Consider the following 27,191-nt stretch of genomic DNA (forward strand, 5'->3'; position numbering starts at 1 on the left):
TAAAAATTTAAAAAATCTGTTTAGGTTTTAACTACATTTCTATCCTCTTCACATCAAATAGCCCGCAAAAGAGATCACATGATCAATCTTTTTTTAGACATATTTATAACTCATTTTATGTGCATATAACTGAAAATGTGCAAGAAAACAATCTTTATTTTTTACATAAAAATTAATATTGCGGTATTATCTTTAAGTGCATCTTCACACTTAAATCATTTCAATAAATACACAACGTGTTGCGATACGCGTACAGTTTTCTCTGCATATTTTCAAATCTCGAGTTTGAACTCTGACGTTTACTCTTAAAAGTTATACCTACGGATTTAAATGTGCGTTAGTTTCGTAGGTAAACAGAAGGCGACGTGAGGTGCGGTGAGACGTTTGGGAACCTCTGATGTAAGCAATCGACGTTCGGAAGAAGCGGAGATAAGGATTCTCAATGAAGCGCGCACGGCGAGCGGGGCGGCGGGAGGGGTAGCGGCGCGGCGCGGCCGGGCCGGGCGGCGTGCGAGGGAGACAGGTCGGAAGCGAGAGAGAGGCGAACGATGCGCGACGCTGCATGTCGCGGGTGCGACTGAGAGGGGACGACTTCGTGACTGGCTCGCTCCGGAGTCCGCGGAGCAGTAAGCGTGCCGAGCATGCGCACGCCGCTGTCGCTTCTCAGTCTCGCCGCGGCGGTCGCGGGAGTCGGTTCCCGCATTTCGTGGCGCTAATTCGATTTGAACGCATCGCTCGCGCGCGCGTAGGCGGTGCGTCGTCGCGTTCGGAGCCGTTGGCCCCCGAATGAGTTTTCGTTAACTACGAAGTGCTTTGCGCACAGCACACACAGCCGACCACGCACGGTCCTTCGTTCGGTCGTGACACAGCGAGGTCAACGCCGAGACAACGTAACGACAAGAGGAAGCACCGACCGGCGGGTGCTCCTTCCCCCCCGCAATTCGTTGTCGACTCGTGTGCGTGGCAGTTTTTCGACGCGTTCCAAAAAAGAAAAAAAAAACGTGAAAAGTGTGAGACCGAGATCGAGAGTGTCCGTGGCCCGACGTGTCCTTCATTAAATACGAGATTTTATCGGGACTTACTAATACTCGAGTAGATGGTGATCCCCGGTGGCGGCGTATCGGAATTTCGGAGCGTACGTTCCTCGTCGGCGTGGCGGGGCGCTCGTGACCATGGCGACAATCAACAAGTGCGGCGAGTAACAGTTGCGGCCACGTGATGCGTCGCGTAGGTACACAACATTACGGATAACCCCGGCGATTGCATGAGCGATTGCGCGACGTCAACGTGCCCGCAGAGAAGCCTCTCGTGTCCACGCGGAGTAGAGCGGAACATCGGGATACATCGTGAATAACGTAGGACGCGCGACAGTGTGAAAATTCGACTCGTACTGACCGGAACTGACGTACGGCTGGCGTCGGACTTCGTCAGTAGTACAAACTGAAGCCGCTGAAGCGCGGCCGTGACCGACGCGCTGCAACTTCAAGTCCTTCGGTCGGAAATCGAACTGTTATACGGTCATAACCTTATCGGCGACAGTTCGTGCGACACGTTTCGCGGGGAAAACGACGAGTTCCGAGGACCAGCGGAGACGTGACGTATCGCGTTTTAACGCGCGCGAGACAAAATCGCGCGGTCGCGTCCCGTACTCGTTCGCTCGTGGGAATTTCGCGGAAGTGAAGCCGCCCGACGTTTCGCGGAAAAGTGAAGCGCCGGAAACGCAGCCCGGCGCACGAGAGCCGAAGGCGGCGTGGGGCCTGGCCGCGTGGTGATACAATCGCGCGCGGCGCGGGTTCGTGAAAGAGAAGCCGCGGTGTGGCCGGTGGTTTCTTGTGTTCGCGCCGACGTTTGTACATACAAGTAAATTTAAACTACGCCGCCTCGTCGGACACGTGGACGCACCGTCGCCGCGCATCGTCGTCGTCGCCGTGCGCGCTCCTGAACGTCGGCTGGAGATCCTCGGGTGAGTATATACTTCACTTTCGAAAGTTATACATCCTGTATCTACAATGACAATGGAGACCCGACTCGCGGAAAATTGCACGCGGGGAAAAATTTCACACGCTTTGCAGTCGCCGACGATCCCATATACACGAGTTTCGCAACAGCGAAACAGCGATAACTTTTGACAATAGTGACTGCCTTCGTTTTCTAAAAAGCGTTTTCTAAATATTAAGAAATTATTCGAAATATTGAAAACGGTTTGATGAATACTTGAACTGTGTGTGTGGTTAACATTTGAAAAATTTTAACGTAAACATAAATGTACTCGATTGATAAATGCAGACAAGAAAGTAATTGGTGTACTATTAAATTTCATTCGATTTACTTTCAAAATGTCGAATATCTTGAATCCCATATACACGAGTTTCGCAACAGCGAAACAGCGATAACTTTTGACAATAGTGACTGCCTTCGTTTTCTAAAACGCGTTTTCTAAATATTAAGAAATTATTCGAAATATTGAAAGCAGTTTGATGAATACTTGAACTGTGTGTGGTTAACATTTGAAAAATTTTAACGTAAACATAAATGTACTCGATTGATAAATGCAGACAAGAAAGTAATAGGTGTACTATTAAATCGATTTACTTTCAAAGTGCCGAATATTTTGAATGTCACATTTTATTTTCACGGACAATTAAACCTCGACTGATTAATTGACATTTGTACCATAACTGGTGACAGGCTGCAAGATATTTTTGCCGCGGGAGGAATTTCTATTGCGCATTGGAGCACTCCCGTCGATAGGTGCAGATGCAATTTATCGGAGCAGCTCTTTTAAAATATAAATACGAATAGTGTCGCATACCGCACAGGATTATGACAACTGGTTAACGTTGCGGCCTGATAATAAAATACGCAACTTAAGCGTTCTGTTTTTTTCTGCTTCTCTTTTGCTTAAGACACGCGCGCAATGCACGCTGTGACGTCAATCGACAAGTCATTTATTACACGTGGCGAGTAGCGAGGGAAATAATCGGCCGAAAAACATCTAGAAACCGACTATTACACGTGTATAATTTTGGCGCTATTTATTTATCGTGCGCGAAACTTAGGGTGGAACTAGTCGCAAAATTATACTTATAAATCACGCTGCAGCCGATAAGAGTGTTTTTCCACGCCGCTGTATTCGGTCCGCGCCGTCGAGTTCGGCAACTATAAAACGACGAGAGGCGAGATCGTTAGACCTGGCACGGCTCCGATCATCCAATTAAACGCGACAGCCGATCGATCGATGCGAATCGCGCAGGCGATATCGCGGATTAAGCGGCCGCTTAACGGAAGTGTGGCGCGTTGTTTACACAAGCCGGTAGCACGTCGCCGCGCATCCTACATCTCGGCGTGGCGTGGCGCGGCGCGGCGTCGCGACGCGACGCGAGCACGGCGGTGATTCGTAATCGTTCGATTTATCGTAGTTGGCGATCGGTATCTGCCGCGCCGGCGATACTCGCTCGGCCGGTGCGCGCGCCCATCCTTGAAGGCGAAATCCTGATTACGATTCCGCTCGATGCCGCGGTGACATCACCGTGAAATCATCATCCTCGTGGAATGTCCAGCCGATTAAATCTCCGCGTGTCTAGTGCCGCACTACCTGTGCTGCGAGAAAACAAATTCTTTTTTATTTATTTATTTATGTCTCCACGTTTCCTCATTCGTTAATTTCCAGAGCAAAGTATAGCGTAATGCACAACACATTTAGAATATTCAAACTTACGATTCTAACATTTTAACTTCACTTATTATTATATGTAAGAAACGAATGAACATTTTAATATCTTTTATTACCTCTGACGTGTGTTGCAAGGCAAAATTAAATTTAAATATTTAAATCTCGCATCTCGATCTCGTTCGATAATTAATTTGTTTGGAATGTTGTTCTACATACGATATCATAGGAAGCGAAGAAATCGTGTGTGTCAACGAAGTTAAATACCTTATAATTGGAGCCTCTTCATTCAACAACGCTTGGTAAAGCTCTGAATGAATACTGCAATACACAGCTAAAAATTATGAATGCCTTAAACGCATTAAAAGAAGTGCGTTTATAAACGCTTACTTCATAATGTCATCGTGAACGAACGAATGAACGGCAAGCGATCGCCGTACGTTGTCATTTCGTACGTGATTAGTGCAGCATAATAACGTGCGTTTCTTGGAATAATGACACAAATATTTTACACCGTAGTAGTTTTAATTTATTTCGCAGTGCGCGATAATGAATTTGAAGGGGGCCGATATTGTCGACAGTAACGCGTTAACATGACGTAATCAATGAAGAAACAATACGACGCTTTGATTAATTTTCGAAAATTATTATTTTAACTAAAAGTACAACAAATAAGCTATTGAAATGAATCGCGCCGCTTATCTCGAAGAATCGATTATTGAATGAAAAATATTTATACGAAAAAATTAATTTACAAAATACAGTTTTTTGAATGCAATTAACATAAAGGGATTAAAAATTTTATTACACATTTTCTGTCTCTCTCCCTTTCTAATTTAGCTACAAAAAACCGCGTTTTAGTCCACATATAAATGCTGGATGAAAATTTATGCTATAATAGCGAAGGATTCTTATATACATATGCAATTGCTACGTTTGCACTTCTCTCGCTGAGAATTGCAATGCGACAATTTGCATAAAGCGAGCAGTCATCGCGTCGCTCATAAATAGGCGTAATGCGATTGCGAAACTTAAAGCTCCCCGCATTACGTCGACAATGGCAACGCTCGATTTCTTAATTCAAAGCGGGAGGGCGAGTTATTTTTGCCAGGCGGATCGCAGCAGAGAAGCAACTTTTTACGTGCAGACAGGACACCAGCAACAGATTTACAATTATTATAAAAAATAATTAAAAATAATCTTTATTTCGAGTTTCTACTTTTATTTTACTTTTTATTATTTTTTATAAGTAATATATTTATAACCTCAAAAAAAAAACTGTTGTGTGGAAACGCCTTTTTTTAAATCACGATTCAAGGGCCATGTTGATCGACCATGAGACTGTAAATAAAAGCTACTTTATTGTATCAGTCAGGGCGCGGGGAGACGAGATACCGTGCTGCGTCGTGAATGACGTTTATCATATTCGATTAAATATCACAGCTACTCCTTCCGAGAATGACGAGTCACACGGATATTTTTGCTCTTCATGTGTGTATAAAACACGGTCTATCAGCCGCGATAAGATTCCGTCTATAATTTTTGAACAAACTAATCAATGTTTGTTGGTTTATCGTTGAAAAGACACGTAGCATAGAACTTACTCAATTTTCAGTGATTAATAAAAAAAAATGCAGGAATCACACATCGAAGAATGGCACGCCGTTTTTAGATCTAATCGTTAATTATCGGCATGCGCGAGTGATCGTTTCACGAAATTTATTACGGAGGAGTGACGACGCGTCTTCCTTTGTTCGTGATGATGAGTGAGCACGGGCTATGACTACTTTACAGCAGGCTCCCGACGAAACACGTGGTCAGCACGTGTGGCTGCTCTCTTCCGAAAAGCTCCATACTTTACGATATGCTCCAATCATTCAACGGAAGTACGTTCTTTGTTCAGGCTACTGCCTTTTACGAACCACAAGTCGTTAATAACAGAAAACGGACGTATAGCTATAATCAACTCAGTTTATCAAGGGCCTATTTTATTCCAATAAAAATGTAATATTAGAGTCACAATTTATTGTTTGAGCAGAGAGAAGCGCAATTATAATTAAGAAAATTTTTAATTTCTAAAACCGTTTAATTCCTAATAAAATTTAATAGAAATGTTAAAATTCACGGGCTGCTATACAATGATAAATTGAATACAATGATCTTTGGTCACGTGGCGTCACGTCACTCCTCCGTAACGTATTTTAATAGGCTCTATAAATTATAAACTTTCACAACTTTCGTAGGAGATCTTTGATTTTATGTAATACCTTATATAAAAAAAAGGAAAAATAGAAAAAGAAATAATTGTCAAGTCCTGCCAATGCACAGGATTAATTACGTTGTCGATGATCCTCTGACTCCTCTTCACTTCCTTCTTGATCCTTCAACTTTTACGCGCCTCCGCGGAGTCACTCGTGTCCTCTGCATGATTTACATCCCGCATTTATGACGCAACGTAAAATCGCGCGAAACTTTCCGCGAGCCAACCCCGAGTGCCGGGAGCGCTCTTCTCCTCGCGCGCCTTTAAACGCCTGTATATCTTGATGGGTGATGTGTGAAATATTTATGCGCGATCCGGACTTTATTCCTCAGACACGAGTGCCGCAAGGAGCAGCGGTAATACGTTCGTAATCGCGGTAAGGGAAATAGGAAAGCCGGGAGCCTTTGCGCGTCGCAAGCTCCTCTAAAATGCGGCTTCGTTCCGCGGCTACGAGTGTCCATTTAAAAAATTCAAATAACAGTGTTGACGGGATTTTTCTCCGTTTTATCTCCTGTGGTATCTGCGCGGAAAAGTAGCGTGGCTAAAACGTGGCTGCAAATTTGCACAAGCGATCTTCTAATGCGAACGGAAAACGTTAACGGCGCGAAGGCAATTGCGCGTGGGAATTTAATTTTCTTACCGCCTGCCGGGGCCGGTTACGCGCGCGGTAATGACCGGTACTTATTGTGTCATTGGGTCATATTTCTCGAGGAATTATGGTTATGCTGTAGCGCGCTTCTTTGAAATCGAGCCTGCGGTCTATCGGCTGTCCTTCCGACGAGGGACGGCCCTAAAGACGACCTCCGTTAACGGGGATTACCGTCGACAGAGTACGAGGTGTAATAATCTTATAATCCTTCACAGAGCTTTAAGAGAAATTCACCTTCTAGAAAGCAGGAAGATAAACTTTTAAGATGTCTCCACGCTCAAATTATATTATATTGAAATTGTTTATGATGACTTCGGTGTAAAAGAACAAATCAATTTCTAAATGTTGATAGTTGTGAGAATATTTTTAAAAAGTGACAAGATCTTGTTTGATAAAAATACAATGAATGAAAATATATGATTAATCATTATCGGTATTTATTGCGTGGTTTTGATTATTTGAAAATCTCATTTAATTTTATCTTAATGTAAAAATATTTTTTTTATCGAAAATGTAGTTATCAACCCAGAAATAGATATAACGAATAGATATAACGAATTGATACAACGAAACACAATTTGATACATTGAAAAGCTATCAAATTGTCATAGCAACTATCAGCAAAGTAGAGGAAATCAATAGGGACACAAAAAAGAACCATTTACTGATTAGATCGTGATTCAAATATGCAAATAGGCCGTCGATCTGGTCGACCATTCTGATTGATCACGTACACACACGCATATACATATACATGGATAGAGCGAACCATCCTCGTTGCGCGGAGCACAATCGACGATCGAGGAAATTGAAAGCAATTACAGTCAATTAAATAGTAAGAGGTTATTGTCACTGTTCGGTACATCGATAAAAGCGTTCCACCTCACTTGTGCGTGAAATGGAGGGCGGTAAAGAGGAAAATCGACACGCGACAGGGCAGTGCGTGTTGGTCCCGAAAATATTCCTCTGAAGGCCGGAAACCCGACTGTGTGGGTGGTCTTCCGTCAATAGAGCTGTCGATAGAACGTGATAAAGCCAGCCTTCGCATATCATGGGGATGCTTGTTGCGAGCATAGAATCGAGAAGCGATCCCGAGATATGAAGAAGATAGGATTCTTATCCCATGCATTCGGAGCAGCGTGCAGTTAAGTAAACATCGAGTCAGATAAATGAAATATAGTGAAGGTTGAACGCGTAGTTTCAATATGTCGTAGTACAAACTAATTGCTATAACTATTTAATACGTAAATTAGTTATTGCTTAATTATTGTTTTTTATATAAAATATTTTGAAATATTTCGAAATTAATATATATATAATATTTTGGATATAATAATATAAATACGAAATATTTTGGAATTAATATACCTATAAGTAGATTTCTTTCGGCTACGCGCGCGTGCGCAAATGTACATTTTTAAAAATTTCCTTTATAAAAGTTTGATATCGAAAAAGTTAAAGACAATTTGTTTATTGAAAGTACACGTATTGAAACGTACGTTTTAAAGAAGATGCGGCATAAATAAATGCCAGCAGACCTACTTCGTCCGGGCGACGATGAGGAGTCGCGCCAAGAAGTCATTGATAGTACCGGTATCAACGCCTCTGGAGAGCTTCTCGTCTCGCATAAGGATTAAGTTCTCCGAGGTTGTTTGTAGAGACCTAACGCATGAATCATATCATGTCCCTTCCTGCTTGCCTACTCTGATATTTGTTTGCAGTTAGTCATACATATTTGTGGTTTGTTGCAGCAGTTTGAAGAAAATGCAGTCGAATTCGTTGCGGTTTCTCTTAACATTGTAAAATTGATCTTGCTTGTAATATTATTCATTGTTACTATAATAGTACTTTAAATTTTCTAATACTAAAAAATATCATTGTTTTTTAAAACGTTATATATATATGTATAATATTAGCTCACATAAACGCCGTATTAAAATATTGATCAGATCTATAAACAACAAAGCGAATATATGTATATCAGGAAGCTATATATAAAGTGGCCCTCCCATTATTGAAAATTCAAAAAACATTACCATTCGATTGGTGATCGTTTGGTAATATTCAATCCATTCTCGATAATTGGTAGATAAAGTTGTAAATAATAATATGTAAAAATGACATATGCGCGTGAAGTTAGCTCCTCCTTTCGCAAAATATGACTTTCCAGGCTGCGTAAGTAATCATAACTATAAGCATTCGTGATTGTTTACTGACGTTTGATAGTTTATTCTCGATAATTGATAGTCAAAATTGTAAATAATAATATGAAAAAAAATACGCGCGTAAAGTCCTTTTTTTTCTAAAATTCCCTTTTCAAGTTTTTATAAGTGTAATCGTTACAAGAATTCATTTGATGATTTAAAAACGATCACTTCTCTATATTGCTCTTGTGCACCTGCGTGGCGATATCCCGGTTGTAAAAGACGATAAGTGAAGATTGATAGCGACGAGTTATTATTGACGAATTTCGGAGTTGACAGCTGTCACGTATGAAAGAGAATATCCTTTTGGATTTCTTACGAATAAACATTGGAATTTCTTTTCGAAAAGCATATGTTCCTTTCCTTTTTGTATTATTGTTATTATTATTATTATTATTATTATTATTATTATAAGTTTTAACTATCATCGGGAATGGATTACCAAGTACTATCAAATGACCATCAATCGAGTAATGGTCATTTTTTAATTTTCAGTATTGAGGGGGTCAACTTCATACATGCAGCTATATCAGGAGACGCGATAGCATCTCACGCCAAATATATTTATTATATACAACCGCTTTGTTGTTTAGGTCTGATTAATAATTTTTAATGGCATTCATATGAATTAATATTTTATTAAAAATATTAAAATTGACAAACTTTGTCTTTAAATAAATATGAATCTTGCTGTCAGTTTATTGGTGTGAGCATATACAATCTTAACAAGTATATGATCATGATCGTATTATCATAAAATCGCAGTTTAAAATAATATATTATCCTCATAAAATTTACATAACATTTTTGGCATTTCCCACCGCTAATACTTCTTACTATTACAACATATCTTATTCCTTATTAATATTCGATATATGCATATCTGGCATATTTCGTAATTTTATAGTTAATATTTATCATATCTCGTAAACAGCCGTTTGGAATTTGTAGCATTTTTATTGCACGTAATTTATTTTCTCTTTTTTTTCGAGTGTGACGCGATGTAATATAAATAGATTGTAAATATCTCTGATGGATTTATAGACAAAAGAGAATGTGCTAGCGTCTCCGCCGTAATTTATTCGAGGAGTATTTTCTATTAATTGATTCGTAGAAAGCTGATTTCGCGAGACGCCTATATCAAAAACGATATTTAGAATGCACGGAATTAATGACCATGACCACCTTGTGTCGCGTCGCGAGATACGCTCGTAAAACTTATTTTGTATTTATTCGACCTAGTGAATGTACGGTAAGATTAATTCGGATATATTATAATTTTTTAAATAGTGATAGAGCTGTTACGAAATTAATATAAATGATAGTCTCTCTGCTTATTTAATAGATACAAAATTATTAAGACAAGCTGTAATTCTAAACTGTTATATATCATTGGTGTCACGTTTCAGCGTTGGAATAAAGTTACTATTGTACATCTGTTTAACGAATGGATTTATGAATATATGAGAATTAAAAAACAAGAACAGCAAAAGAAAAATTAAAGAAACAATTTTTAAAAAGTAAAAACACGCAAGAAGATATATGATATAAGGATCTGCTAAATCAACTTTTTGTTTAGACATAAAAAGTTGCCCGTTTATCTATGACACAGACTGTGTGGATATCACAAGAAAGGTCCGTCGCAAGGTCCGTCGTTTTAATCAGACGATGAGCGATGAATCGCGAGGACCGCAAGAAGGGAGGATTCCCTGTAAAAGGATCATCGATACATCTCTCTCTTTAGCTATTTCGCGGCCTCCTCTCATCCCTGTTCGTCCTTTCTGTATCGGAATCGACCGCGCGTGTAAAACCAGTTCTGCGACTCGGGGATGGCGAGAGGATCTTATAGCTCGCGAACTCGCGACTATTCCAGAGTAAAATGGATCATGCTGATCACGCTTCATTATTATTTTTTTCTTATTCTTTATCGTCATCTCATCTCATTGAATCGTGCATTTAACATCTGCTGTACCTGCTGTATGAGGATAACAATGTTTTATCCTTCAAGTATCAAACGACTTTATCGCGGATTACGGAAAGAAATATTAAAAGAATGCTTATCGATATATTTGTTCTTAAATTATTTTACTTTTATTTTATATGTCTGCTATAACTGCATTATGCTTACAAATAGCAAATTTTTTTATTTTTAACTTGAAGGTTATTTTAGTTTAGTGTGAAAAACATACATATATATTTAATTTGACGCTTACAAAGTCGGAAAAATTTCTTAATTTAAGAAACATGCAATGAGAAAATTAATTAGATAAAACTTGTATTGTAATAGAGGTAAATGCAGATATTGCAGTTTATCTTAATAAATTTAATCAGCTCAGCCGATTGCAAAAATAACGAAACACGGTGAACCGACTGGAAACTACATTCAATTTAATTTTGCGTACATCGCGATTTTAACGTAATTCACAGTTATGGCGTTTATATTGCGGGATTCAACGCGATCGTTTGCCGCGCGCGTCGCGACAAGATATCATAATTCTAAGTTCTACGACCTGTACAAGTATATCGGCGTTGCACTTTCGAGATCCTTTCGCGCGGGATTGAGACGGTAGATAAGGGCTCTCACAATGTAAAGCAGCCTCTTCCCTGACGCGATCCGAAGCCCGTAGGAGCGAGTCGGACGATCTCCACGGATAACCGACGGCCGTCAGTGAAGTAGAAGTACAAGATACTCGCCGTTCAAAATGCAACGAGCTATCGCGGTAGAAGCACGACCACCGCGCGAGTTATTCGCCGCCGTTCGAATGCCACGATGCAATCATTGCTGAAGAAGCACGACCACCGAGCGATCGTATTAACTTCTATCTAACTATGATGGGAAAAGCGCGACCGCTCTGCGACTTTCGGAAAAGTTTTTACCTTTGTTCCCGATTACATGAAGAAGGAGAAGGGTCGTGCACCCATATTTTGAGATCGTGATACTATATAGTTTGAAGGCATCCGGAATAACTGGTGAAAAATAAACGAGATAGAAGGCGGATAAAAATTTTTATTCAATTAGTGATAATAATTTTTTTTTAGCTGTTTATTTTTTGTTTCAAATAATTCGCGAGAATTTCGAACGATTAAGTACGACTGATTCTAATTCTGGATACTGGAATTCCGGGTTGAGGCAGCTCTCTTCCTTACATCGCTTAAACAAACATCGTGTCGGATCCGATTCGAGACACGTCGTTTTCTTATTCTCTTGTAGACGTTACAGTTGAGACGGACTGTTTATTTGTATTACTGCAATAGCTCAAGCTATGACCTAAATGTTTTCCGACTATCTTATAGGGTGCGGAGAAATTTACGTTAACTGAACTCTGAAACGCGCGCACGAGACGTAACTCACGTGATAAAGCGGATACATTGAATTTAAATTGCGAGCGAAATGAAATTAAGTGAAATAAATTACGTACAGATATGAAAAGTGCAGATACTCTCGACGTATATATGTGTGTTTGTTATGAAGCGTTAAACGCCGACACATTATTTACTCTGGGGGAAGTGCTGTCGGTTACTTAAAAGCAACTATTTTCGAGCTTGTTATTAAGTTTTCGCGTATCCGAGTCACGAGGTGAATCGTATGAAACACGCGATAAACTGTAAATCGTGTGATAATAACTCTCGTCACGCAATCTTCACGATCACGTTATGTCGATATTCCCGCACGACTCCGTGTACATTTTACAAACGCGATAAATCAAGACGTCGCGCTATGCCCGTTTTCATGCTTCCTATCTCATCGTTTCCCTATTACGCTCGTGCAGCATACGCCTACCAACAAAGTCAAGTCTCGCTAAATGGCACGGAGAACATATGAAAATAGATTGCCGTAATTCAGGAAGAAGATGCATATCAGATTTAATAATCTTTAACCTTTACTTCTTATTACTGTTCAGTTTCTCTCGAGGGAAAAGTGCCGCGGTTTTGTAACATGGAAATAAAAGGGATGTATTTTCAGGATACTAGAATTTCAATCCTTTCAGTTTCGTTGAATAAATGTATTATAACTAGTTCAGAAATTAAATTTAACATAAAATCTGTAATATAAAATTGTCGAACAGAATATTTTTCTTTATTAAGTTTATGCCTAAGAGCTAATAAATAGGAGCTTATTTTTGCGGATTTAACGGTGCTATTGTGTGATTCGAGAGAAATGTGCCGAGATAAATACCGTAAGAGACTGAGTTATATATGTGCGAACCGTAAGAACGTCATGAAGTCGCAAAAGTAACAAAGGGACTACACATATGCGGGTGATACGTTTGATCCTTGAGCGTGACGAAGAATGCACTAAAGAAGGGATTCTTAACGATCTGAATTCCTGCAAGTTAACTCGGGAGTCAATCGGGAAGAACCTTTGAGCTAAAGCTCGTTATAAATTTCCCAGTTAATTATATCTAACGATTCAATAAACATTTTATTGCGCACATTTCTACAGGCACACTCGTGCAAAGAACTTAATTTACCGCAACAGATGCTGCGGATTCGAGAATAAATTGTTGAAGGCGACAACTTCCGGCATTCTTACAATTCTCATTAACATTTCTTAAATTCTTTCGAAGATTGCGTTCTCCTGATTTTTTAGTATAATAACGAAAGCTTATTCTTGCTCGCTTTTTATGCTCTAGACAAAAATTATTTTGAATCCGAATCATTATTAGTCAATTATATATTCGTGTAACTTTTTAAACTGATTGAACTTTAGTTGAAGAAAAAATCATTTTAAAACAATTAACCTGTGTATAATAGGTATAATAAAATAGATTACCGAAACTATTTAAAATAATCAAGAATTTAATGATTACATTAATTTAATTACATATATGTTTCTCTCTTTTTTTGTACGAATAACAAAGTATTTCTTTGTTAAAAATTTATCTTTTATATTTACACAATATTGTGAAATATCTGCTGTATAAAAAGACTTTTGTTACACGCGGAGTACTGTTTGCTGAAAGTTAGAGATTTCCGACCAGAAACCCATCGAGATTTTTTTTTCTGAATGTGAAGCCGGAACCAGCTATTCCGCGATGAATGTTTAGAGCCATTTAGCAGTCGCTAAACGCCGCGGGTAGCCAGCATCCTGAGCGACCAGCTCCTTTCAGTTCACGTTTCCATCCATTGAATACCTCGTAGCGGGTTCTTCGAAGGGAGAGAAAAGGAGAGAGGTTGTAAGGAGGCCTTGCAAGGTTACCTATCTCTTAGCGAGGTCTACAAACTACTTTCGAGTTTGCCTGTGTATTTTGGCAACGTTTTATATCCACAATTCTTTTAGACAAGACTAAGATAATTTACATTTTTAAAAATATATAAAATAGTAAATTAGAAAGATAGAAATTGATAAACAAAAATATATTTTGTAATTTAAATCTCATATAATAATTTCCAATTTAAATTATTAAAAATTTGAAATTATTATTAATATATGTTACATATATAATTACATTTTTAATATAACTTCAAATTTCGATGTATTCGATTTTCATGTATTGCACAAGTAATACGGAAAAGATCAATCAAGTTAATCATAATAATATTCGATATCTTAATCTTTCACGTTACCCAACGTCTTAAATTATTCAATCAGATTCACTGGTGACTTCGGTTGGATTGGATAATTGGACTTCCATGGTAATTTCCTCTCGACGTTAAATATTCACGGAAGTCACGGGCAGAAATGCGAGTGCGATTTCCGCGTGACAAAACCGTTTTCTCCGTTCATCTTTTCGAGAGTCGGCATTCCGAAGTGCACGCTGGGCACGTTAATTCCGACGGTATAACAGGGCAGCAGCGCGCGGTCGCGTCGCGAGCGTAACGCTTTGTAATTACCGGCCGTCATTATCGTGCTACTCGACTTGACGCGATGATTACGGTGCACCGGACAGGAGCAAATCGAGAGTGCTCGCTACGGTGCGTGGTCGCGCGGAACACCCCGAAGCGCGAGTGGCATCGCCGGGGCCAGGTAGTTCACTGGGGCCTTCCCCCCCCTTCCCCCGATTAACGCCGCCTGACGGGGCCCTTCCTGCGGAATTATCAGCACGGCGAATTGAATTTTCGCCGGCAGCGATTCGAGTCACGAGCGCATGCCGTTATTGCAAGGGACGTGACGTTCTAATGTATCGGCATAGGTATCTATAGTTTAGATATTCCGCTTTTAGCCAAAGTCTTTCGACATTAACCAACAACGCATTCGTTGCGTCGAATTCGTTGTCGCGTAGCCGGTATAGGTATAACGCTATCACAAACACCGTGAAATCTCGTTTCGTTTTAATGTCGACGACGCTATCACACCAGAGGCATACTCGTCCCAAACTTCGTTTTCCATGTCTCGAGGTCAGCACATATCGGCCGTTCCATTCGTATATCGACGCCATAAATTATTTATATTAGGAAACGTGCCGATAACCATACCAGTGACGAAACCGATAATAGCAGTACGGAAAAAGAAGCATGGCGAACGTAGCTATTAACCGAATGACTTCACACAGCAATGATTAAATGTTCTATGCTCTCTCAAATTTATGGCGTTATTACAGTATATATATATTTTTAATAACTTGGCGTTTTACAGATCGTAGTTTTTAAACATCTAAACTTAATTACTTTAACCAATTTTTTTGTTTAATTTTTAACTTTGTAATTTTATACATTGACTATATACTATCGTTTTATTTTGCAATTTTTATTAACAAATATATCGATGATAAAATATAGTCTACAGATCGTTACGTTTTAAATACGGTTTATTTAATGTACTACTTTATTTTCTGCTTTGATTGATTAAATATTTTTAACCGGAATCAATTATTGCTGACAATATCTCTCTCGCGTTGAGAAAGTAATTGCGAGGGAAGCAGAGGCAACAAAGTCCCTTTTGACGAAATTCTCCGCGGTTTCAGAACTGGTTTTCGAGTCGGGTCGGCTAATTGGAATTAAATGCAGTTTCTCCCGCCCGCCGCGGCTGCATTTATAAACAGCTGAATGACAAATACCGCGATAGCGACAGTAATTAGGTATACACGATACCTCCATTTCCATGTGGAGACTCTTCCTCTCGATATCTCCGTCCGTCTTTCTCTCGCCGCTTAATCATTCGAGTTCTGATTGTACTCCAGTGGACTTTGAAGTTCGATTGAACTTCGGCATGTGCATGCATAATTATACACGATTTTACATGACGACGATAATGCATTCATGCGGACAAATCTCATTAATCAGATAAGAATGCGATTGCGCCTTCTGACGGATTTTACAATATCATTAAAAATAGGATGGGAAACATATATGATAATGTTACTCATATACGTTGAACTAAATAAACTAATTTATATAAGACTACGATTATATTTAAATATATTTGTTATAAATGATACTCTTATATAAATTTCTCCTATAAAAATTCGATTGCATTTGTCCTATTAATGTGTCAAGTAGTGAAAAGAAGTTAATAACAACTACAGCAAATAATACTTACAATGCTGTGTACGTATAATAATCATTATTATTCAAGAGATGAAAAATTTGTGTCAGGTTGCCCGAGGTGGAAAGAATGCGTGCACCTGCCTGGTTATACCTTGTATTACTCAACTAAATGTACACAAACGTTTAACGAGTGTTAAACCCATAAAGGTGTTGCTGACACTACCGAGCTTGACGCCTCCGCTTCTTCGAAATATGCCGTTATTTTCTCGAGGCGGGGTAACCATTTGAAGCAAAGATTTTGTTACGTGAGAAAAAACGTTATTCGCGTATAATGTTGAGGATTACTTCAGCCTTTTGATTGTCTATTATCTCTAGTGGAAGCTATCTTTTTGAATTAATTCTTATACTTATTGTTTTATTTTGTGTATTGATCCCATTATATTTTTATTTTTTATGTTTTAGGTTTTAATTTTAAGTTACATTATATACATTATATAACCGATCGATTATTTTTATTTTTCAAGTAATATTAGTTCGATTGAGAGCTGAATATATTTAACTCGAAATTTTTTTAATCAGATGTATTAAAAGAAAGTACAAAATGTTTTGTTGACAATCGAAATGTTTCCAAGCATTATTAGTTTGAGGAATAATATTTCTTTCATGCTTAAATCAACTGGAATAAATTCTGATAAAGTACGATTCTATTCACGCGATGGTTCGTTTTGCAAAGAATCAGCATTAAGCGTTAGCTTGCGATTCACGAATATGCTGGATAAGACCAATGCGCATGCAATGTATGCGGTCTTTTAAATTGCTGAATCTTTGAATTCTAAGGAGGAAGGAAGTAATCTGCGTGTCCCGCATCTGGACGTCTCACTGTCTAAATTGTGATACTAGTGAACAGATTTTACATTTATATTAATCGCTATATATTAGTCGCTTATTATTTTATCGTCATTAAGTTTGTTTTCATTAACTCAATAATAATGTGAAATCGAAGATGAATAGTTTTTTTGACATTAGGAATTTTTATGAGGTACATCAAGACAGTCTGAATAATATACTAAATTTCTATTTATTATATATTATTTAATATATTTATAATTTCATATATTAAATAAGTATATTGAGTTAAAAATTTAATATATTAAATTTTTTTACATAACTTTCTATAAAGATTGCGTGAAAATTATGCTGAAAAAAAAGATAAAAATTTTTTGCTAATCTATTTTGTGTCAAGATTGTGAAAAGGACTGTTGAGAAATGAACCTACTTGAAAGATTCCTATAAGCACAAAACATTATTTGACTTCTAGTGCTCTCGTGCGTTCGCTTTTTCTTCTTTTGTTGCGATAGCACCTCCCGCTGCTTTTCGGAGAACGATGTCAATGAGTCTAGACGAGGAAAATAGTTCGTGTCCGCAATTGCACGTAGCGAACGGCTGCGAAGGTTAATAGGCTGGTCATTGTGTGATTCACATAGTTAGTCGAAACCTACATTTAACAAACCTTCCAGTAATTGTCTTCGTTCTTCGTTGGCAATTTTCCTTGAAACGTGGAGAAATTTTTCGAACATTATTTTTCGACGTGTCAGTCTTAGTGTGTCAACGTAGTTAATAGAATTAGCGTTTGCGGCAGTTTATTAGAACGCACTGTGGGGCCAGGCGGAATAATTTTACATAAATTACAAGATAACGGTCGCGATAGCGATTAATTGCAGATTAGCCTGACAGATGGACAAGCTAATAAAACGAATTTGAGAGTCGCGTTTCAAATTCGGAACGGCAAATAATGCGGAGCTTATACGGATGTAGTCCTATAACCGGCCCCACAATGCGTTACATAAAGTATCCGGAAGGAGGGTAGGGGGGGAGAGCCTCGGGAGCAAGGTCCCATGATTATGGTCGCCGTCGATGCACATGCACGGGACACGCACCGACGCGATTTGCACAAGTATCGAGCACTGCATGGCAGTCCGAACGAGCGCAATTAACCTTACGTAACTCGGCCTTTGCTGGTGGTCCTTTAACTGTATTTGCGACTAGATAAACTGCATTACGTCGATACATAGGAGCAATTCATGCCTATTGCTTTATTTTTTGTATCTTTTTGCGTTTAAATAACTAGGAGCTAAATGGATTTTAAGACAAATTTTAATTTCTGTTTTATTACATTTGGTACAGATGATTTTTTTCCAAAATTATAAATAGTCACTTTGCAGCCAGCACGGATAACTATTCTCACTGCTATTCTCATTATTGTGCATAATGTGAAATGATCGGCTATCATTTCCGCCCACGTGTACGAGAATACGCCTCGTTGTAACGCGACGCGACGGGAGCAAAGATCTTGCGGAACGTAACAGCGTCCGAGAGTGCGATAATAACGTGCCGTAAAAAGAAACGAAAATAGCTTTAAAGCTCCGTTCCGCGTAACAAATATGTCGTACGTGGAACACTCAGCGCTCTTATCAGTCGGATTTACGATTTCGATTAGCACGAAGCCGTCGTGCCTGCCTTCCTGGTGGTGAGAAGACACTAAAAACAATTATCGCCGACGTATCGCACCTTGGGAAGAGCAAGGCTCCGGAAGAATAAAAATCTCGCGAATTGAGTTACGGCCGCCCACACATGCGGAAATGTTTGGATATCGCTTGTATCTAAATGTCAAGTCAATATATCGGCGCGCAAGTTCACACAAATTCTTATTTTTCTCCGCGCAAGGTCTTTTGATTTTTAACATAATTACATAAGATAAGATACTAATAAGGTAACGAGAAGTAATGCTATTATTTTTATATATCTGATGTACGCGTGTAACAAATTAATTGTAACATTTCATATTTTAATATATTTTAATAATGTCCTAGTTATTTTTATTCAGAGAAAGAGAGCAAATTTTTAAGAAAGACATCCTGTTTACTATATGTGCATGAAATAATATATAAATATATATATATCTAAAGGTTATGAAAATTCAACAAATACGAATTGCAAAAAAAAATCATCGGAATATCAAATTCATATCGCGCAGATAAAATCTCGACGTGTCGATATTTACGTAGTAAGGCGCTGGTAGTTAATACATGCCGCGAAGTCGATCTCCGATCTGTTCCGTCTGTATTCCTGCGAGCCACCCAGGTGTGAACGCGCCCAGGAGCAAAAGGATTGCGGGGTAAATTACCGGCAATAATTCCCTACTGATAAGAACGGCGCGCGTCACTCTTTCTCTCTCTTTCTCTTTCGCGGCTAGCGGGCCGTTTAATTCAGTTTAACCAACGGGCCGTGTCCGCCTCTCGCAGAATGGTATTCGATTAGGGTAAGGTATCGGGTACCGGGAGGCATCGGTATCGTAGTTATTTACGAGGCATTCTGACAGCCCTCACCTACCTATCGCGAGCCACAAATTCCCACGTCCTACGCTAACTTTAAGACAGATGAGTTGGAATTTTGACTGCAATTTCCGGGTAATAAAACGCGATCCAGAATCGGAAAAAAAGATTCTTCGTATTATCCATCAAAATATAAGAAAAATTTTCAGCGTACTCCTGCAAAAATTCAACCATTTATTTTGTCATTCACATGTAGTAAAATCTTATTTTGTTCAAACGTTCGAGAGATTTGGAACTTCATATTTCAATTCTGACCTTTAAAATTGCAAAGTGAAACCAGATTAATAGAAAAAAATAAAGCATTTACTAAACAGTTTTTTAAAACATAAGAATAAAAATATATTTTTCTCATCGAAATAAATATAGATATTTCTTAAAAAGAACGAACCTTTTTCGATCTTATGAATTTGCATTCATACATAAACATGGCTGTTATCCGGTGTGAGTTGTACTTACGTAAGGTGCGACGAGCACCGTCGTTCACCTGTGAAATCACCTGACGTATTGGCTGCCGGCAGCCGGCCACGATTAGACATCCGGTGATTTTCTAATATTACGTGTGCGGGCAGGCGATTCGTGTTTTCATGCATGACTTCATTGTTGGCGAGTTCAATGATTTGAACGGCGGTCGCATTGTATTCTTCGAGCAGGTCGCGATATAATCGATTCGTAATCTTGCAATCGCGTGTACGTCGATCTATTGAGATATACAAACATATCAGGTAAAATACGATCGGCCAATTTAATTCATTTAATTATGATTTGTTTAATATATTATATAACTTTTGTTAAGGAGTGCCAAATTCTTGTTATTCTTTTCTATTTACGTATATGCTATTTCACCGCGCATGAAAGGAATAATTGACCTTGAATAATATTTTTACAATAATTGATATTTTATCCCAAGACGTATACAATTGGAATTAGTTTTGCAATTGTAAAGATTTATTGAAGTTTTGCGAGGTAAGATTATATTGTACGGCACGATCTATCAATAGTTTTCCCGAAGTTTTAATATAAATTGCAGAGATTTAGCTAAGACATAATTGATTACCGGAAACTCTACAATAATGGCAAAAACTCAACGTAACAGATTACGAGAGTCGTTTTACAATAATTATAAAACTCGATAGAGCTGTATTAAGTTAACCGATAAAGTCGCGCTACCTATGATTCAATATTTTTTCGTAGGTGGGTAGTGATACTCGCTATATGATAAAGTTATATACGGTAGTCGAAAGCGAGTACAAAATGTAATGTTAATTATTATTAGCCAGCTCGCCGGAGCGTAAAGCCGTGCTCATATTTTAGCTTCACTATCGCACTTGTCTCGGTACTATTAACGTAACTCCATGTGCAGAAATATCAATTCAACGCCTCCATGTCGTTGCTACAGCTGAATGAAATGAGAGAAATTATTCTACCAGATTGCATTTTGAACATACTTCATATGCCCTTTATGTCGCCTCACATCGAAGCCATCAACTCGTCTACTTCGAATTCTAGGATGTTTATAATGTTAATCACTAATATGTGAACATTTATGGAAAATTAACAAAACGTTTAACTTGTAAAATAATTTATTTGATAGTTCTGCATATGTTATATAATATTTTTTATTGCATGAATTATTATTAGTATATAATAATATGAGTGTGTTACGGACTAGACTGCTTTATAATGACTTATTGAAAATTTCTTATATTTATTCACGATTAATACTAAAAATTGCAACGTATATAAAAAAAACAACGAGATAAAATCACTCACGTTTTCTATCAATCAATATCTTCGATGTGGAAGAGAATATCTGTCTGCGGAGAACACGTATGTAGATTGTTGCAAACGTGACACAATTTCGAGTAGCAGGGAAGTGGATACAAAGTGATTTCAGATTAGCCACACGTGCGGACGGTACGGCTAATCTGCGCGGAATATAATTAGCCTCGGTGACTAATGCTAGCGCGGGCCGCTAAATTTAGCCAAATGCAATCATAACAGCGCAGGTGGTCATTTTACCCTTTTCAAGTATTTGACAAGCCCAGATTATATGGACCGCGCAACGCAGCGGCCGTAGTGAGTCACGGCGAGAAGCTAATTATATATATATAATGCCTTTGCCAGAATACACCCATAGGTCCTTTTTGGCCTTCCAGTTCTTTTCTCGCGTTCTCAATTCAGCACCGTACGCGTTATAATTTCTCTATTAATTTTGTTCTCTATCTTTTTTGACGTCTTTTGCCGAATGAAATTTGAAGTCTTTTGAATTAACCGATTCCTGATAAATTGTCTAAATTGTTTTTAGTTTTATTTGATTGAATCTTTAAGTTGACAATTACACTTTTATCGCAATTACTTTATACGTTGCCACTCACGTGACGAATATATTTGTTTATATTTTGTTCTTTACTATTATTAATTTATATTATCCGCATGATGTTGCAGATGCACGAGAAGATGCGTGTAAAATCGTCGAGGTGACCGTGGTGTGAGCATGGAGACTATGCAGGAAGGTGGTGGCCGTCTGCAAAATGGTTCGACCGCGAAGATGCCGAATCGGTTAAAGCTCGTGCAAAGTGACGAAAATGACAAGGTGACGAGTGACAAGACAGCGGAGATGGATCCATACAGGGAACTGGAGCTCTATCTCGCCAAGGTTAAGGTAAGTCAACGTTGAATTTGAATACTTACATTTCTAGTATTTTAGTTGCGAGAAGCTATAAGATCAAGGAAACCGAAGAATTTTGCGATTATTGAATTATTATAAAAGAAATAATATACATGAGTAAAAAAACCTAATAGAAATTATATAAATGAGTTATAGGAAACCAACTAGAAAGTAATAATTTTATAATACAAGAATTCTTAATTAATAAATTAAATTACTGCTAAAACATGATATTATATTGAATTATCTACGACATTAATAGAGATATTAGTCGGAAATTCTATTAGAATGAACACATTTCACTTCAATAGATAATTATAGTATAAGAATTTTTCTGTATTTTTTTTCGACAATCTGTTATGTGATCTTTCAGTCTGATACCTTTGTTTTATAATTAAATGTTCTGATATATCACATCGTGTAAAATCCGTCGTAAACGTTAAGAAATTAATCGTATTTGAAATCTCGCGTTGCCCGCGGGTGTGATTAATCATCGTATACATATCACTCGCATTCAAAAGTCCCACTCGTTCTATCTTTAACCCGTGCGATTAGACGCGCTGTTTTGCAATTTCGCTATTAAAAGCGTGTTTACGAATCGTGAAAGGTTCCAACGTTTCACGTAATCGCGTTTGTACGACCGGATCTTAGAATGAAGAAGACGAAGATCGGGCGCTGATTTAAAAAGGTCGAGTGGAATCGACCGCCCACTTTCTCTTTACGATAATCGATTCTGATTCCATGGAAGTGACTCGATTCCCTCGGCTTCTTAGGTCCGAAACGGAAGATTTCGAGCGGTGAAAGGAAATCGACGTCGTGAGCTTCGCCCGGTAATATTTTTCATTATCGAACAGATCACCGTAAGAGCAAATGATTTCTCTCGCACGATGGGCCGAGCACGACGAGCGGGATGATTCCGTCCTGATATAAATTTCTCGTCTCTCTCAATTAATGTTGTTCGATGCGATCTAAATCACGCGTGTCTTGTTTAATGTACATACAACGTGGAAGGTCGTCTTGCAGTCTCGCGGGAGACTCGGTACATCCTTCCCGACGGATCATTTAGCGTGCCATAACACTGCTCACTTAGCGGCACAATAAAATCGATCATCGGCCTTATCGATCGTCCCGTTGATCGCCAACGGCGAGGCGTGTCGCGACAAATTAACCGCGATGTCGACGAAATCCCGAAACAAGTCCCCCGGAGTCGTTCTTCGCCCCGCGTTGCTTGTTTTTCCGTATTCCCTTCCTGTTCCGATGTTTATACATCTGTTTTAGAGACTTTATCCAACTAAACGACTCCAATGGCACCCGGAGAGTACGCGAACCGGTTCTTGTTTGCGAATTCGCGTAAGGCGCGCGTTTGGTTACAGGTGTCACCATTACACTCCCATGTGACTGGTTTAAATATTCATTAGCTGTAGCGGATACACACTTGGCAAATCTGCTTAGATCTTACAGTAGGGAATTTAAATCGTCAACATTCTAATGATATATCAACTCTACATAAATGATATATATAATAACGCTTTTTATTATGTAACAACGCATATTTAGCATTAAGTATGCAAATAATATTGGCCGTAAAATCATTGATCGTTATAGCTAGTTTTCTCTGTCAGCATTTTCTCAATGTGCTCACCGTTCTAAAAATAATTCTGATTATTCGCAGGTTAAATTGATGCATTAATTAAATAGTTCGAGCAAATCTTAGCGATCCAAGTCGCGGTTTAGAAAACCTGTAAAATGCGTTGAATATAGTTTTGCATTTCCGTTTGTATCGCGATTTCGATTATCAGCTGCTGCCGCAGATAACGCTTTCGTCGTTCGCTGATTTTGATCGGGCGCGCGAGGATGCGTGCGCGCGCGATCGGTTCCGCGTCGTCCTTTGGCGCGTACCGATGCATCGCGAGTGCATCGGTGCATGTCGACGCAGCGCAAACAAACAAGAAGAGTCCCCGTCCGTGCCGCGAGAGGGATAAGGAAAGGTGGCGGCCGATGGCTCATCGTTAAAACTAGTTGGTGCGGAAGTCGTCTCTCAGCCTCCTACTATTTCTCAGATAGTGCCTGCGAGTGCTGCTACCGGTCGGCACGGTGTACTTTAACGTAGTCTTTACGAGAAACTTATAGCCGCCGATATAATCGCGGCCCAATATCGTTTTCCAGATGAATGATTGACCACTTATATCGGCTAACGAGTGATCTCGAGCCTTCATAGATCCCATAGATCCATTTGCGTATCGTTTTCCCCGTACAAAATGATTGATAGTAACGATGTCTGTAACATGTCACTGATCAATTCGTCCACCCTGATATTAGATCGATATTGCAACGTAGTTTCCTAACTCTGATTAATTTCTATTATGCCGCAAGTCTTCGTGGTTGCGCGCGCGCGAACGTGATATTGATTACGTACACTCAGTCGAATATTTCTCATATCTTGCGTAACTAACAGTCCTCCAGGCGTAAAACGGTTATATATTATTTTTAATTATTTATCGCCGCGCGACTTTTGCTCTTATACATTAACTCTCGTGTGAGAGTTAATGACGCAATTAATAATATACATTTTATAACGCACGCTGAGGCGTAACACACGCGTTTCGCGTTTTTCTCGCAACGCTCGAGCGAGGGGAGCACGATGCCCGATATTCTCCCAAGCCGAAAAGCAGATGACACAAACGGATTCTCCTCCACCCACCCGGGAGTTTTTTGCACTCCCCATCCGCGCGCATACTTTTTTTGTTGCTTTCTCTGACCGTGTGAACTGACGGGGCGTTTATTAACTAAGACGGGATAGAAGAAACCGCGCGTCTCACACACTTGTGTTCGTCCGATTGCGTCTGCGATCCTTGACCCCTGTGGGATGGGTGCGCGTCTGCTTTTCGGAGCGGCCCGGATCGCCTTAATGCGCTCGGACATCAACGAAAGAATGTAGACCGCGATCCTATTGGAGGTTACATTCGGAAGAACCACTTGAGTAATAACTGGGTCGCGCGCGATTATACGGCGACTGTTTCTAATGGCCAGATCGACATTAGCGATCTATCGTTGTAACAAATGGCAAATTCCTTGCAACCAATTATTACCGTTATCGATGTAATGTGTTACAGTCATAAATAATAGACGAGAAATATAGTTTTTATGTAGTACGGTAATAAACAATCTTTGTCAGCAATTTGCAATATTTTTGACTTCGTTTTAACATTATCGATTACATTGGTAGTTATGATATCAACAATAGCTTAAAATTATACTTATCCAATCACTCTAATGTGACGCAGGTTTCAAAATTTATAGAAAATAACAAAAATTACATAAATTGAACAGATATCGTTAGTCATTGGTAGTTTATCATTTAATGGGTCAAACTTGAAGCTTTTCAAGGTGTAGGTTAAACAGGATCTGTTTTTCTTTCGCTTACTCTTCCGCGTGTTTCATAAGAGAAACGAAACGATTGATCCAATCGGAGTACACCGGCGGCGGTCAAAACCGATTGAGGAAACTTGTTTTGCGTCTCAAGTCTGTAAATGTGTGCCGAATTTAACGCTGCTGCCCAACCAAGCCGTCGCACGTAAAATCTCAAAAATTATGAAATACAAATGTTTATTCACATTGTAATAATAATAATTATTATGAAATATAATGTATTTTAATATAAGTAATTATTGTTTTGCATCTTTATTATAGAATGAAACAAGCATTTCTTTTTATGCTACCAAATTAAGAATTGGAATTTTTTTTATCTATACGTACAAAGAATTATATAGTAAAGTCAGAGTTGAATATTCTAATTTATATTTATTATAGTCATTTTTATTCATAACGTACAAACTTCTTGGACCTCGATTGCATTAACATATTTCTGTCAGTCCGTAGATCTTCATTTTTACCATTGTGACGTGAGATATGAGCGTCATATAAAATCACGCAGGATCTCACGTTCTAACAAAGCCAACAAGATATGAACTTATTTTTCTTCTATCCCCGGTCATTTATCTGGATCACCGAAGCGAACAAACGCATTCTTTCGATGATATCATTGCGACGCGATGACGCGTACCTAAAATAGACACTAGTCATACTTGGTGTTTGAGTTGATCGGTATAGGAATCAAATGTAGATTTCGTGTATCGACGCCCACGCGTATTTCCAGACCATGAAATTGTGTCTCTGACCGAGGACCGGCTGTAGATTGTGTGAGATCACTTTCTACAGTTCACTGACAATGGAAAATATTTGTAAGGCCGTCTCGCTGCCGGGGCGTCAACCGCAAACATTTCCTCACGTTCGTGCAGTCATTAAGTAATAATCACACAAGTCCATAGATCGAGGTCTAAGTAATCATTGGCACGGCGAGCTTTCCATATAGACATAATAGAAGCCACTGTTCTCGCGAACCGCGAATCTTTAATGAGATATCTTCTTAAAGTAGACGTTTAATTAGTCCACTGTTGTATTATTATTTTAAAGAAATAGCAAAATATAAAATGTCTTTAAATTTGAGCGACTTTCGTAAAGTTTTATATTTTGCTACTGTAAATTTAGAGACCTATTTCACCGAACACTCGTGCGATAAAAGCTCTCTGAAGCCATCGTGAGAAATCACTTGCCTCCGTGGTAAACTTTAAGAAGTATCAATTCGCGGTCGATCCCCGCTGTTCGTTCGTGGGGCGGCGGTCATAACGCGTTTAAAACGGCAGTTTAATGCAAACACGTTTCGCACATGTGCGCGAGGGAGCGCGTTTGGTACATGGCGATGCCACGGCTTGCCTGAGGTTGCGGATAATAATCAGAACGGAATGTAGCGACCTCAAGCGTAAATGCAAGCGTCTTGACCAGGCGCGCGCGCGCGCGCGGCAGCGTTTCTATCTGCATAACTATCTCTCGATCTCAAACGTAACACGTATACGGCCTCGC

At 39.0% G+C, this 27,191-nt stretch overlaps 1 protein-coding gene across 2 annotated transcripts in view; it reads left to right on the plus strand.

The window, feature by feature from the left end:
* The first annotated feature begins 658 nt into the window (after positions 1–658).
* Positions 659–27,191, plus strand: part of LOC105462723 — a 206,827-nt gene continuing 180,294 nt past the window's right edge. For both annotated transcript variants that reach the window (XM_011709547.1, XM_011709548.1), the window contains exons 1-2: positions 659–1,963; positions 22,049–22,265. In XM_011709547.1, the coding sequence (XP_011707849.1) occupies positions 22,098–22,265 (168 nt within the window). In that variant the 5' untranslated portion in view covers positions 659–1,963; positions 22,049–22,097. The remainder of the gene's footprint in view (positions 1,964–22,048; positions 22,266–27,191) is intronic.

This window comes from Wasmannia auropunctata, unplaced genomic scaffold, assembly GCF_000956235.1.
Source record: "Wasmannia auropunctata unplaced genomic scaffold, wasmannia.A_1.0 LD336095.1, whole genome shotgun sequence".
NCBI lineage: Eukaryota > Metazoa > Arthropoda > Insecta > Hymenoptera > Formicidae > Wasmannia > Wasmannia auropunctata.